The sequence below is a fragment of the Ostrea edulis genome, chromosome 10, assembly GCF_947568905.1.
Source record: "Ostrea edulis chromosome 10, xbOstEdul1.1, whole genome shotgun sequence".
NCBI lineage: Eukaryota > Metazoa > Mollusca > Bivalvia > Ostreida > Ostreidae > Ostrea > Ostrea edulis.
The window spans coordinates 22,235,204-22,251,211 of NC_079173.1; the positions used below are offsets into that span (position 1 = coordinate 22,235,204).

At 34.7% G+C, this 16,008-nt stretch overlaps 3 protein-coding genes across 8 annotated transcripts in view; 1 reads left to right on the forward strand and 2 right to left on the reverse strand.

Annotated features, from left to right (window-relative positions):
- Positions 1–16,008, forward strand: part of LOC125665530 (uncharacterized) — an 80,958-nt gene that overhangs the window by 55,153 nt on the left and 9,797 nt on the right. For all 4 annotated transcript variants that reach the window (XM_048898196.2, XM_048898198.2, XM_048898197.2 and 1 more), the window contains 3 exons: positions 11,598–11,693; positions 12,792–13,048; positions 14,146–14,266. In XM_048898196.2, coding sequence (XP_048754153.2) covers positions 11,598–11,693; positions 12,792–13,048; positions 14,146–14,266 — 474 coding nt within the window. The remainder of the gene's footprint in view (positions 1–11,597; positions 11,694–12,791; positions 13,049–14,145; positions 14,267–16,008) is intronic.
- On the reverse strand, positions 15–8,242 carry LOC125657360 (uncharacterized). 3 transcript variants are annotated; one of them, XM_056152278.1, is made up of 8 exons: positions 8,169–8,242; positions 7,742–7,799; positions 4,268–4,436; positions 3,909–4,078; positions 2,925–3,407; positions 2,697–2,826; positions 2,052–2,182; positions 15–1,335 (listed from the first exon to the last, which is right to left on the reverse strand). In XM_056152278.1, exons 2-8 carry the CDS (start codon positions 7,781–7,783, stop codon positions 166–168), a joined length of 2,295 nt encoding a protein of 764 aa, XP_056008253.1. In that variant the 5' UTR covers positions 7,784–7,799; positions 8,169–8,242; the 3' UTR covers positions 15–165. The 3 variants fall into 3 exon arrangements, with proteins under 3 accessions (XP_056008253.1, XP_056008252.1, XP_056008254.1); XM_056152277.1 differs by having other exon boundaries at positions 3,780–4,078; XM_056152279.1 differs by lacking the exons at positions 7,742–7,799; positions 8,169–8,242 and adding an exon at positions 4,669–7,007 and having other exon boundaries at positions 3,780–4,078.
- LOC130046449 (uncharacterized) lies at positions 7,729–8,870 on the reverse strand. Its single transcript, XM_056152280.1, has one exon. The coding sequence runs from the start codon at positions 8,706–8,708 to the stop codon at positions 8,142–8,144; it is 567 nt and encodes a 188-aa protein (XP_056008255.1). The 5' UTR covers positions 8,709–8,870; the 3' UTR covers positions 7,729–8,141.

The following is a 16,008-nucleotide window of genomic DNA, read 5'->3' on the forward strand; positions in this document are numbered from 1 at the left end:
TATCAAAGATGTTATTGATTAAATCCATGTTTATTCCATTTGAAAATTTAATTACTGTACATTGTATATGTGTGCATGTACATTGGACAAGTCTTGGCGATAATCCTCCATAATATTTAATTTGATTTTATGTCTCATGTACCAGGTAGATAAACAATCACATCATTATAGTTGTTTATTCCTTAATCGACGGAATGGAAGTAAAGGTTTATGTCTGTATATCATGTTCACCAACTGTTTATAACTGTCTGCAAATGGATTGCTTTTCTGGACTAGTTCTCTGCACTTGAGCTTGCGTCCTTTATGTTGGGAAAAACCATCGATGTCAAAAAGGTCTTGTACAATCTTCCGAACATCAGATTTATATGAAGGTATGTTGTGGAATCCTTTTCTTCTATGTACATCATTAATCATGTCCAAATTTTTCACAGCTTTGATTAAAAGAGGAAATTGTTTCGAGTGCGCAATTATACTCTCCTTTGTTTGGAATCCAGAACAAGTGTTTTTTGTATCTCTGTTGACTAGTTCTACATACTCATCTAGTGCCATGTTCGAGTTCTTCCCACCTGACAAATTTATACAGCGATTTGCAATAAGTCTCTCTGTTTGAGGAGGCGGCAAGGTTCCTGATACGAGGCCTGTTAAATGGATGCTGCCGATAAGATATTTTGTTTTGTGGGTCTTGTTGTACAGCGGGGTCTCGTACTTAGCTGAGCGAATAGATCTATAGCCATCAGCCATATCCACTGCCGTATCAAGATTTCGATGTAATGCTGACAGACGGAAAAGGGCTATCAAATAATCAAAAAGTTCATCTTGCAATAGGTTTGCTTGTTTACTTTTTCGTAATGCTGGTTTGGAATGGCCATGGACTTCTTTTTCATGAAATTCTGCACTTTTGATATGACAGTAAGTTTTTTCACAGTAGTGGCAGGAAAAGCGACCATCTTTAAAGTTCCCGAACCAATAATTTTCTTCATGATCTGGATCAGACAATACTTGTCGCAACTCTTCAAACAAGTCACTGTCTCCAAAAAACCACTTGTTCACAATTCGTTCACATATGTTATTCATCCACTGTATTTTTTCCTCTCCTGTCCATTTGGAGAATTCATCAGGCAGTGGTATGCTCTCTGTTAAGTTAAGAAGTCCAAACTCTTTCAAGAAAAATGCACAACACATAGCATCAAATATAGTACGGTATAGCATTTTATATCCTCTGTAAGAGTTCTTTACTTTCCCCTTCACATTGCGTGCATTTAATATGTTCTTATAATAATACACTGTTCCTCTGTCATTTGCTGACTGGGTGCTGTATGTTTGCAACACAATTGCCTGAAAAAAAAAAAAATTGGTATATTTTTACCTATATTCATATCAAGTTCAACATTATTAACAAGATCATACCACATCGCTCACCTGATATCATGTGAACAAAGGAGGCCCATGGATCATATCGCTCACTTTAGTAACCTTGCATATTCGCATGTAAAATTGTGATCTATATTGTGGTCCCATCTTACCCCTGGGGATTATGATGTTAAGAAACTCGAATCTCCATTATGTCGGGAAGCTTACATGTAATGTTAACTTTTCTGGTCCATTGGTTCTTGTGAAGAATTTTGAATGACCCCACCCTATTTTTGTGATTATCTCCCCTTTGAAGGGGGCATGACCCTTCATTTGAATGAACTTGAATCCCCTTCACCCAAGGATGTTTTGTGCCAAGTTTGGTTGAAATTGGCTCAGTGGTTCTAGAGAAGATTTTTAAAACTTGTTAATGTAATTTTGCTATTATCTCCCCTTGGACAAGGATGTTGCAACTCAGTTGCAATTCAGTTGAATAAATTTGATGCTTTATGCCAAGTTTTAGTTGAAATTGGCCCAGTGGTTCTGGAGAAGTCACAAATGTGAAAGTTTACAGACAGACGATGGACAGCAAGTGAGCTAAAAAGTGAACCTCACTTTATGAAAAAGGAAATCTTAGTTGATAAATATCTGTTATATCTTTATTTTTAAGTGCACATAAGAAACTGTTTGACTTAATTTACCTCGAGGAAGTTCATGAGCCGATGAAAATCTTCAATTTTGGAAATGAATCCTTCAAACTTATCCAATGGATTTTCATTATTGGTCATAGCTTCTTGGGCACTCTGTATTCTCTCATCAGTCAATCTGTCTCCTTTAAAGTGGAAAAAAAACACTACATGAGTTACTCTTCACTATCTTTTTCAATATTTCATTTCAAATAAAAATCACAATAATTCTAACAAATCTATATAACTGCAATCAGGGCTTGAAACTAACTTTTCATATCACCAGTTTAGCCAGACTGATACGATTTATTTTAAACAAGTCTGCAGAAAATTTTACCAGTCCACCAGGGTTTTCCAGATATAATTAAAGATATTTCGTTAATGTTATTCAAATATAATAATGGGATTTAACTCTGTGCCTTGGACAATTTTGCAACACTAATCAGGTTTGTCTGATGTCTATAGAGGAATGCCAAAAGCAGAGTTTAAACAAGTTTTTCAAAATGACGTTTTAGAAAATTAACCAGTCCCATTGGACTTACTAAAACAAATGTCAATCAGTCTGCCAGACTTTTATCCAGTCAGTGATAAGCATATGTTAATTTTGAGCCCTGCTGTTGATGTTCCTCTTGAAATGTTCCCCTATTAATTTTTACTTGCCTCCAAAAAACACTTCCTCAACTATTTCCCCAGCATCATCAATGGGCACATACTTCTTTGATAGGTCCTTTAGTAGCCTGATCACATCTTGGGTAACCATTTCATTACAATCAAAAAGTCCCAAAGAATACTGTAAAAACAAATGAATATGCATGTATTTGAACTGGATTTGTTGGAGATAAAAACATGCCTAGAAGTGTCTAGAAATTTAGTATACATGTGTCTTACTTGTTCCGTTTTCATTCCTGAGAATTCACTATACTTGTGCTTCAAGTGTTTTGGATATATATATCCAAATGCTCCGTTCAGCTGCTCAATATTTGCAATCACTGCATTGGCCACTAAAAAGGTCAACTCATGCAGAAGAATGTCCTGATCAGCTACTGAGGGAATAAAATCCACAGGAGTTAATTCTAAAATATCTAGGAGCTGTGGATCAAAAGCACAATTAAAAGAATCCACCCTATCAACGACTCCAATAACCTGAAACAGGTGCAAAGACAATGTCTTGTCTTGAGAGGTACGATAAGATGGAATAATATTTCTATCCCAATTGTCTCCAATTAGCTGATATTTCTTGTTTCCTCCTCGACTCCATTCTGTTTTGTACTTAAGTAGTTCTTCGTCCAAGTATTCGTCCCATGAATTCAGCTTTCTTCGCAATGTTTCTGGGTGAACTGAAGCACCAAATTTGGCAATCCTCTCGATATCCTAAAGAAACATGTAAAATCAATTTAATTAAAGCAAATATCACATGTCAAGTAATAGAATTTATCAATCATACTAAAAATCATACAAATGTATATATATGTAAGAATGCTGAATATAAAATTTAAAATATCCAATATGCTTTAAACCTTGACAACTGTATTAGAGTATATTGGAATATTTGTCCAATCTCAACAATGCTCAAGACTTAAAAACAATATATAATTATTAAACAGATATATTTGCAATTTAATAAATCAAGCTGTGCCTCAGATATTCAATAGCAATGTGTTAATGAATAGTTGTTTGTTTATCTGGATATCTGTCTAAATATGGTTTGTAATTATCACTTTTGAATATGGTAGACTAAAGTACCTTAAGGGTGCATCCTCCATGCATTAACACTAGTCCTGACAAGTACTGTACTAAAGACATTTCTTGAGATCTGGCATGCAGAATCTGGGACAAAGTGTACATTACAAGTTGAAATGGTTTGTTATTCACTTGGATTGGAATGTCATTGACCATTGCTGATACTATCTTCAGGATATTAGGGGCACGTATTTGTAGTTCTGTGTACAGTTTGTCCCAAGTGAATTCCATAACATTTTGAATTGATTTGTCTTGAAGCACACTTCCAGAATTTCTCTTGCACAAGGTTTTGCATTCATCACCTGCAAAACATGACAAAAATTGCAAGGCATGCTATTTGAAAAATACAAAATTTAATCAATAAAATCTATTAACATACATTTATACACAGAAGCTTACAAATCTGCTAATGACTGCTACCATATTTTTCATACATGTCTTTCTTAAATAAGATTTAAAAACAGTTGATCACTAGACTTTCAAGTCCATACCTAAAATTGCTACAGAACCCTCAATTAGTTCTTCTGGATGACTTGTCTTTAAAAAGTCCCTCAATCCACTGCCTATGTCTTTTCCCCTAAAAACAATTTTGCAGACCTTCTTCTCCTTTTCATCGGTGATGAACCTACTTTTGCGACCACTTGGATAGTAAATACTAATCTGCAAGTAATTTAAGTACATGTACATTAAATAACACCTTTTCATTCTAAGCCTAAGACCATGACAATAATAACTAAGGTATGCAAACACACTACAGAGAATCTGTTAGTTGGATATAATTTTCATCAAACCTTTGTTTTTCATCTCAGAACATTGGATAGGAGATAAAAACTTCTATATCTTTATTTTGATATAAATTTTGTTAAATATAATGATTTTCTAATTTGTGTACCTTTTATCATAGTTGAGATTTATAGAAAATCCAAAATCTGAATTGAAGCATAATCTGAAAGAACAACATGCACATGCATAATTAGCAAATACAAAAGGTCAACTTATTTTCAAATTCATTCACAGCTACATCAACTACAAACAAGAGGCCCACAGGCCTTATAGGTCATGTGAGTACTAGTAAAAAAGTATCACTACTCCCAAGGGCCATGAAATCTAGAGGAAACAAATTCCTGTTTTGACTAAATTCTAATGTTCAGCAACAGTATAAAACAAGATGTGTTCTTACAACTTAAGCGCCCTTAAAAGTGCATACACTGATGAAATAATAGGTGTATTAACATTAAAGCATTAAAAGATATGACTGATTTGGACCCATCCTAGAGTCAAAACCCAGGCTTGTGAAATTCACCGTACATCCTTTTCTGCTATTCCTAAGTATGCATTTAGATTTTATACAGTACCAGCAAAATTACACATAAACAATATATACAAAGTTTAGTCCCACCCTGGAGTCAGAACCCCTACCCTGGGTATCATGAAATTTACAATTTTGGTAAAGGCCTTCTCGCTCTACATAATTATGCATTTAGTTTTTCTTAAACATTTGCGGATCTAAAGAAGAGTTTTGAAAATTTGTCAATTTTGGGCAGTTTTTGCCCCACCCCTAAGGCCCCAGGGGTGCAGGAATCCTGAAATTTACAATTTATGTCCCCTTTGTTCCAAAGATGCTTCACACCAAATTTGAAAAGAATTAGTATAGTAGTTATCAAGAAGTTAAATATGTTCAATTGTTATCAAACAACAATGGACAACAACCAATTGCAATATGAGTTTACTCAGGTGTCCTAAAATATATAGATCTGTACTTTAGTCAGATTGGGTTGTTCACTACAACATGAAAAAGCTTATCAAATCGGCGCAAACTGATTTAATTATGAAAGATGTGATGATACGTAATGAGTACATATGTCAAAAAGCCAAAAATATGCAATTGGGATTTTAAAAAAACATGATTTTCAAAAATTTATATCAGTAAATATGAACTGAAGACTGGTGGATTTGAACTTGTGATCTGTGGGTCACTCACCGGTAACTTTATCCACTGAGCTACGATGATAGACAAACAAACTGATTGATACAAATAATTTTTAAAAAAACATAAATCACCATCTTGTGATGTAGTTTCATAAAAGTATAAGTCTTGATGTAATGAGCAACCCTTACAAGAGGCCTATGGGTCTTTGATCTCCTAAAAGTCTTCTTGTAGCCCAACCCTTCTAACAAACTTGCATCTACACTATGCCAGGAAGTTTTCCTGTAAGATTTGACTTTTCTCACCCAGTGGTTCTTGAGAACATTTTTAGATCAATCCATTCTTTCTTTCTTTTTTTGCATTTCCTTCATTACCTCCCCTTTGAAGAGAACATTCCTGTGAACAAACTGAATCCCCTTTACCCAAGAATTGATTTGTGCCAATTTTGAATGAAATTGGCTTCATGGTTCTGGAGAAGAAGTCAAACATGTGAAAAGTTTTTGGACAGACAGATGTGATCAGAATAGCCCACTTAAGCTTTCAGCTAAGGTGAGCTAAACTGAATCATGATTAATGAAATACTATGTTAGTGACTAAGTATAACATGAACATCTAGTAATGAACTGATCAGTAAAAACTTTTGCTACACTTTCAATTTACAAGTTAACCTCAATCGACCCATCTAAAGGTGTGGGTTGAATGTCGCTTTGGTCTCTATTAGTCTCAAAATCTAAAGATCGCTTAGATCCTTTTTTATTTGTTGATGCACCCTCTAGAAAGATAAAATCCAGTATTTGTATACAGGAATTTTTGCATTTTCTTTTCATTCTGATAAGGATGTTTTATTGAAATCTATATATGTTAGATTCAAATCATCCAATGAAAATAATGTGTTATTACAGGTAATGTTATAGACTACTTACAATCCATTTTCATGAAATTAATCATCTTTTGTCCATTTATTATACAACTGTTGACATTATACATCTACAGTATAGTGCTATAAATGAGTCAAGTTCTATATTTCATTGAAAACAATCACTTTTCTACATATTTCTCATAAAATCATCTAAGGTCAATTTTTACACCATTAAAAATACAAATATCTGCAGTTTCTGGTCTCAATGTCTTGATTTTGTTTTCCTGAACAGTCAAACACATTATATGACTGTAGGAACACCACACTCAATGATTTCATTCCATTCTGACAAAGGATAATATTTAAGGAAATGGAGTGCTCTAAGCTGATATTAAAGTTTCAGTTGTCATATTTCTGCAATTGTTGGTAAAACTTTAAAAAACACGAACAGAATTTATGTCTAAATGTTATGTATTATATGCTTTAGATTTCATAATAATTAGACCAAAAATGGATTCAGAAATATTTTTCAAATGAAATAATCATTGTGTGGCATTATGCTGTATTGTGACATAACCTTTTGTTTCCATACCTGTGTTTAAAATCAAGTACAATGCTGTTTAGTAGGACAACATTTCAAACTATGACTCTGTAATTCCTTTTCTGGTCACATTCTGATTGAGGTTCTCAAGATGCTTTGTAGGATAATGCAGGTGCTGTGTATAAAAATGTGCGAGTTGTTGAACTGCATTGAGATTCAGATAGCTTTCAAAGACACATGTAACACACTGCCATGTTGTCACATATTTCCTATATGTCCCATATGTTTCCTGCAATTACTTAAATTTCTTACTGGCCTAATATAGTACCTTTAAAATGCTTCGTATATAGTTAATGTTGATAAATAAGCATTGATACACAATGTAAAACAAACCCATAGGTATATCCCTAAAAAAGTCAAGTACAACAGTTAGTATATATAATGAAAGCATGCACTTTCAGTCTTGAAACTTTTCATGTCACAGAAGTTAATTGTTTTCAAACAGAACGACTGCCAGGTGGACACACTGTAAGGTGTTTTTTTTTTTTTGCATTTCATGACACACCTTGATTATTGAAAGCTCTATTTAAATCAATCATTCATTCTATCAATTATGATTCACATATTTTTATACATACCAACTTGTTTCTCCTGTGGTGCAATAGGGATACATGCAGCATATACTGGCATAGACAGCTGTCAATTAAAAATGATTTAAGATAATTTTTGAATATCTAATTATATATTTAATGATCTAATTATATATTTAATGGTATGTTGACACATACAGACATTTGACAGTCACCCTAAGACTGGGGTGTATTGAATTCCTAAATTTTCCTTTGATCCACTAATTAATACACCTGATAGTAATTAGCATATCTAAGGATATAATTTTAATTGTATTGTCTTGGATTGTGCCCGAGAGTGTGATGACAGTAACACTTCTTTCAAGTGGTATCTGTGTTTAAGACCAAGCCTAGAGATTTTTGTTTTCAATTTGTAAATGTTTACCATGTTTACATATAAATGTTAATATTACACCAATATGCTTAGATAACTTACCCCTGCTTTCGATGAATCCGTTCTTGTATTCGTCAGATCTTTAAAGGGCGTCAGTTGTACAAGCTTCACAACAGATACGTCGAAAGATTTCTTCTTCGTAGAGGGCACATGTGTATCCGGGCTCCGAAGCATTCTTTTCGTTATTGATGTTCTTCGGGGAGACGGCAGTTGTAACATTTTTGTTTTCAAAGTTCGCACTGCCATTTCACGAAAACGTTCTTTAACAACTGCATTTTTGGCTTCAATTTTTAAAACAGATTCAACCTGTCGATAACATTTTTTGCAAACCCCTCCAAGGCCTTTTTCATCCAAATCTGTCAACACACCCGTCAGTTTCCTGATATTCCCCCACCTTTCTTCATTTAAACGCAGTTTAATTTCGCTAAACTTTTGGATTTTTTCACTACCGTCACTTGCTTTCTCAATTTGTTTAAAACAAAACCCACAGAGGATACACGCATCCGACAAAAGACATGTTTTCCTCGGCGTGGCACTTATCGACGCCATTTTTAATTGTGTTATTTGCTTATCGGAACTCATCGGGTATCATCTCATACGTATGAAAATGGAATGACTTCCGAAATACCAGACAAGCAAAAGGAAGTTATGATTTCATTGGCCAATGCAAAATTCACCAGAACATGATCTCTTATGGGGAGTTATCAGATCCTATATATATAATAATATAGGTCTGTACTTTAGTCAGATTGTGACCAAAAATGTGTACATGCAATTTCTTCCATTGCCTTGTCATCACAAGTTCTCTCTCTCTCTCTCTCTCTCTCTCTCTCTCTCTCTCTCTCTCTCTCTCTCTCTCTCTCTCTGGATGGATGGATGGTGAAACCTGTTTAGTTAGGACGTCCTCACAATGTCTAAAAGAGAATTCACGATATGTTATTGTAAAGGCACAATGTACTGTGTTATGTATAGCTATAGGGACACCTATAAAAGTTTATCTAATACTCTCTTCGAATTGTGAAAAATGGTTTTTAGAGAGAACATTTCCCCATACCACTTTTTCTCATGCTGTGGATCACTTTATGGGGACGTAATTGTTAGGAAAGAATTTTGTCCTCATAGTGTACTTTCTGTCCCCACAACTTCTGTCAAAGGCTCACTATACACCTTAAACTTTTATCCTCTCTCTCTCTCTCTCTCTCTCTCTCTCTCTCTCTCTCTCTCTCTTTCTGTGTGTAGTGTGTGGAAACTTACAAATTGATAAAAAGGACAGCCGATTTGTTAGGCCATCCTTATAAAAATGTATATCTATTGGAAGTATGTCCTTGCGATTTCAGCGACCTCACCGGAATACATAGAACGCAACCTCCATTAATATTAATGATATGTAGAGAAAACAAAGTTGTGTGGTAATTCTTACGGATCACTGTTGTGACAGCTTTTAGAATTATTTTTTGAAATTTGTGTTGGGTCGCTTTTACTTTCCCTGTTCCCAGACGTCACGCAATGCGCATGTCACGCGATCCATATCTTGGTTGCTATGCAAAAGTAAAGACCTTTCGAAGCTATTTGGTTTTCTGTGACTTTGAAATATAAATTAATGTTAAAATTTAACATTGAAAAAAATATAGTTTTCATTACATAGAGTTTACAAGATTTTGTGAGTATGAATTTGAAATGAATGTGTCATAAAGCTGTAACAGACATGTATAATTTTGGATGAGAAGTTTTTGAAATTTATTTAGAGAAATGCGGCAGTAACATCATCGGAGGATCTAGATCGATGAATTTAAATTTGGGAAAAGAAAATATCGCAAAAGACACTTAGAGGGAGTGTGGGTGTTTAGGGGAATTGAAATAATCCACAAAAAATGCCGTTTTTGGTTAGACATTGTGTGGGTATTCTTGTGACACAAGACCAGATACCACTACTATCAGGCTTACTGTGACACGGGACCTCGGTTTTTGCAGTCTCAGCCGCAGGACCGCCTCGTTAATTTAGTCGTCTCTTACGACAAGCAAGGGGTACTGAGGACCTATTCTAAACCTGATCCCCGCGGGACTGTATAGCTCGGACTGTAAACAACAGCGTTACCTTTTTTGTTGAACACTTTTTCTAATTGGATAATGCATTTACAGGTCTTTTTCTCATTGGATAATGCATTTACAGGTCTTGTTTTCATTGGATAATGCATTTACAGGTCTTTTTTTCATTGGATAATGCATTTACAGGTCTTTTTCTCATTGGATAATGCATTTACAGGTCTTTTTTTCATTGGATAATGCATTTACAGGTCTTTTTCTCATTGGATAAAGCATTTACAGGTCTTTTTCTCATTGGATAATGCATTTACAGGGGTTTTTCTCATTGGATAATGCATTTACAGGTCTTTTTCTCATTGGATAATGCATTTACAGGTCTTTTTCTCATTGGATAATGCATTTACAGGTCTCTTTTCTAATTGGATAATGCATTTGCAGGTCTTTTTCTCATTGGATAATGCATTTACAAGTCTTTTTCTCATTGGATAATGCATTTACAGGTCTTTTTCTCATTGGATAATGCATTTACAGGTCTCTTTTCTAATTGGATAATGCATTTGCAGGTCTTTTTCTCATTGGATAATGCATTTACAGGTCTTTTTCTCATTGGATAATGCATTTACAGGTCTCTTTTATAATTGGATAATGCATTTACAGGTCTTTTTCTCATTGGATAATGCATTTACAGGTCTTTCAAAATGGAATACAGGTTTCCTATTCACATTGTCAATCAATGCTTTGTATTGTGCACTTTGATGTCGTTCGTTTTATATTAAGTACACACATTCAATTTATCCCTCAAAATAGCAATTGATATATGTGTAAGATTTTTGTCAAATTCTAGCCTTGTATTAGTTCTTTTGTCAGTTAATTGATTATCAAACCTGGATAATTTTGTCTTATTTAGCATGAACGCTTTAAGTTACACTATATAAATGTTAGAATTAGTTTAAAATTTTGTTCTTGAATGATAGAATACGTATTACAAAATTGTTAAATTTTGTGGGGTCAGATTTTCGTAGTTGAAGAATTTCCTCCTTCAAGGTAGATGACTTTATTCTATATGTGTAGAATTCAAATTCGTGTGCACTGTGGAATCATCATTGTTCGTGGGGGATTGATATTCGTGGATTTCGTGGGTCACTCTTACCCACGAATTTATGTGTCCTCGAACATTTTTAACCCAAGTAGAGTTATCTCTCCTAGTGCATCGTATTACTTACCCTCGAAATAACGACCCCACGAATCAGCAAAATTTTTGCTTACCCACGAACATTGGCCCCCACGAATTAAAATGATTCCAGTTTTTCCTTACCACGAAAAGAACAGAAATTCAATCCTAGGGAAATGAATGAATATTCATGTTTGTTCTTGGTATTTCCCACATCAGTAATACAGTGTTTGACAGAGTTCTCTCTCTTGTTGTAGTGTACTGTGTTCGACATTCGGAAGTCCTCGGGACTGAGGCTGTTTATCATGTTGGCTACAATTGCTCTCATATATTCCATGTCACAAGTCAACATAGTAAGTATTATGTCCATGCCGTTGTTTATTACCAATGTATATATATAATCTGACAAGATAGATCGCCAGAAATTGGAGTTGTGTTTGTATACCAAATATGGAATTATCGACGATGAACGGGGTTTATCGGGTTAATTCTGCGATTCAATATTCTTCAAAACCTGGCGCCCTGAATTAATTAGCCACATTAAACGTACATTCAGACTTGTCAGTGAACCTGCAGTTGCACCTGATGACATATCCATTTAACGTAGTTCCACACTCCTGTGACGTCATAGGATTTTGCAAAGTCACTGATTTAATGATAGGAACATAAATTTTGTTGGAATCTTTTTCAACAGTTATTGTAAAAAATCTTGTTAGCCATAAAATATTTCAAAATTCTTAGTTATATTTGAATAGTCAATGATATGTTTCAAAATATTGAATCCAAGGACAATAACTCTGTTTTCATTCAATTATAAATCAAGTCCATAATGCGATAGATTTCCTTTATTTTTGACAAACATTTTACCAAGGTGATATGGAATCATTATCTGTGTCTTTTCATGAAATTACATAAAATTTTAATCCCGAGTGATTTTAAATAGCTCAGCTGTATGGTGCCAGACTTTAGTTTTTGATGGGGGTATACATAATCTGGAAGCTATAGATTTGAAATTATTAAGGAAAAGTATGGATTTTTTCCTATGAATAACTATAACAGATGTAACTCTACTAATATAAACAGAAAAAATGATATGTAAACCATGCTATAAGGAAAATGTGTCCACATTTGTTTGTTTTTTAACATTTTGGGGAATAACGCTAATTCAATAACTTTGCACATATTATTCTAAAACTTGATTAACATTGAAATCTACATCGGGGTATATGACTTTAGTGGTGTATGTAATGAAAATTAATATGGAAACCCTTAACTGTTTTGCCTTTTTTCATTACTCTGAATGTTAATTTATTGATTCCAAACAAAAAAAATGCTACCTAAACCCCCAAAATCCAGGACTAAGGACCCACCTTAAGTGACATACATGAATCTTATTCTCGTTGATGTAAAACTTCAAACAATAATTTTTTTTTTTTTAAAAATCTTTGCAGTTCTGCTGCCGATCTTCAACGTTGTTTGAAGCTCTGACCATGACGAGTTTGACAGGAAGTGGAAATGCACATTTAGCATGTGATTACCCACAATACATCTTCCTAGCTGGTGTCCTGAGCTTTATTTCCGTTTCCGTGTATCTGAAGCTGGCGGCTGCGATTAAGTTCCTGCTAATGGCCATCATGTTGGCTGTGTACATTGTTGTCATGAAGTTGACGCATCAGAAAATTTTTGACGTTTTTGACAATGGTCACGAGTAAGTAAATAAGTAGTGTTGTCTGTATATGTGAAGCTCTCTGTGTTAGCTTGATAAGTTTAAACATATTCTATTGAGAAACTCAATAGGATCGGGTAAAAGGCATAGCCTATGTAGACCCTCTTGTGAAATTTAACGGATAGTAAACCTAGTCCTCTGTAGAATGGTTTGTCTTCTGAACTGGTTTTAAAAATACCATTATTGCAATAAATTATGTTAATCCGTGCGAAAAGATAATAGAGGACAAACTCCTCTCACGGTCTTTTGGAGCTCTCCATGGAGGTAACAAGTATATACATGTTTTAAAAGAAAATATAGAAAACTGATTTTTTAAAAAACCCATACCCATCGAACTTGAAAATTTTGGTGAAAATGGCGTAGATTCGAATGCAAACAATCTTTTTTAATAATTATATCAAAAAGATGATATTTTGCCGTCAAAATATTTTTATAACCATCACTTTTTTGGTAATTGTTGTGAATGATCTGTTCCTGCATGATTCGCCCTTGTGTTTCTGTAGCGTTTGTACAGAGATGACGTTTACCCTATTGTTGCAAGCCACAGCTGAAATGTAAGTTCCTCTCCCTTTCTCAGAAGAAGGGGGGGGGCGTAAATTGTTAAAATGTTATTTTTTTATCAGTTTATTACCGGTTTTACCCGGTGATTCGAAATACCCGAAAGTGACCCGCAATACACTATAAGTAAATGGTAGTCTAAATATAACCCTCGTCATAATCGCTTAAAAAATACAATGGATTCGTATCGTAGGTCTGTTTACTCATACAACCAACTTTCTGTCAAATACCTAACAACCTATTAAATGCTTGTCGGTTTCAGTGTTTACAGTCAAGGAATTCGGGATCCCTTAATGACTGTACTGTGTGTTGATATTGCAGAAAGAAATGAACATCGTCGGTCATATCACTTTAAGCAGTATCTATTTGTTTACACAATTGTAACAGTACAACAGTAGAACTAAAGTTTGAAATGCTTATGTATACAAGAAACTTTACATCACTAGACGGGCTGTATATATTAATGAGTCGTCTCTAGACGGGCTGTATATATTAATGAGTCTTGCTCGTTTGCGTTACAGACGACATGTGCCAACTCAGGTGACCGGGATAGTTGTCCTTATTGTGTTCATGTTGACCTTGTATCTTCAAGGTCGACAACAAGAATGGACGTCCAGAATCGACTTTCTTTGGAAATCGCAGGTAAATAGTATTGTTACAATTTTTTAGCTCGTTCGGACGAATGTCCGGAGAACTATTGTCATGCACCTTAGATCTATCTTTTGAATGAAGGCTTTGATATTTCAGATAAATATTTCATGACCAGACCTTTCATTTAGTACCAATACTTTTGACCTAGTGATTTTAACCTTGAATCATATCCTTTTTCAAAAATTTGACCTTGGCGTTTATAAGACACCGCTTCTCGTGCCGAATTGCTGGATACGTTCTTGATTTGATTATTTTGAAAAGTTACTTTTGTACAATAGAATCACGATAGATGCAGGACATGATAGGGGACTGTCTGCTAATTCATTAATTTAATAGTAATTATCAAACGTATTTTAAAAATACTAAGGACTGAGTTAACGCATAAACACTTGTCAGAATTACCTGGAAATATGTTGTCATTTGAAAGATTGTTTCCCCAGTCACCTGAAACAACTTGAAACAGAGTTGCGCCTTCAGGCGTGTCCTGGACAACTTTTTTAGTCACTCAATAAACCTGTTGTATTGCAGCATACGTTAACATTTGGATATTATCAGTAGATAAGTTAATGTTTCAGCAAGTCTGGCATCTAGCATATATGGGTTAAAAGGAGTGATATTTTAGGCGTGTCGTAGTCCCTGCCCCTGTGTATGCTGAGGGCGATGTCGTAACGTATACCAATGATATACTCTGTGAAAATCACTTTTGTACTAGACATTTAACAGACACCGTGACATTCACGACGGTGCATTGATTGATTTAAATAATTATCTCAGAAAAGTGCCAAATTATTTTTGGATTTTGTTTAATTGGATCTGGCGATAATTGGACACGGCTGTTTAAAGGAGAATGGGCCGCCATACATGACAAAGGCCATGCCAAAAAATAAATCACATCAAATTCAATAATCATTCAACATTCAAACAATTAAAAGTTTGCAAAATTGTAGCAAAGTTCACTCAAATTTCAAAATTGTAATCCTTGACCCTGGTAGATGCAGCAGTCAAGTATTTACCATTGACCCATGGGAGGTCCAGGGGGTCAATTCCTACATATCTTTTAAGATAATTAAACATACACTAGTCTCTGATCACCAGTGTCGCTTATTCACCATTAATTTCTTTTCATCCCCACCAGGTCTAGGGGAGGGGGGGGGGGCAATAAAGGGACAAGGTCAATATACTGACCTTCAATAATTTTTCGCCTTATACTATGACTAACATGTCTACCAGTCATGCTGTGTACTGATGGTACAGCTGGGAGAGTGCTAACATCGGAGAACACTGCTATGTTGAGTCGGTTTCTTCCCCGGTGGATCCTGGTGGATCTTCATTTGTTGAAGTTGCACTGACTTGACCTCATTGTATCACCGTTACCCTTGATCTATCGCCCAGTTATTTGTTGGAAAGGCTTAACAAATATAAAAACAATTCACATTGATTTTTCACTGACAGGAAGTAAAAGAAAGATATTAATGATTCTGGGCTCTGACTTATTTATTCCCAAAATGTAGTAACTTTCCCTAGATAATTATTAGTTTTGTAGTAAAAGGGATATAATCCTGACACTTTCTTCGATAAAATCATTCAATGCATAGAAGAATTGGATGTAAATATTATCTCATAGAAATAACCTCCACAATTAGATATGATCTGTCTGTCTGGATCACAGTGGCATTGTGGTTTTATCTTTACGTTGGGTCAAGTGTTCTGGTGTTGGCCTGGGTGTAAAATAA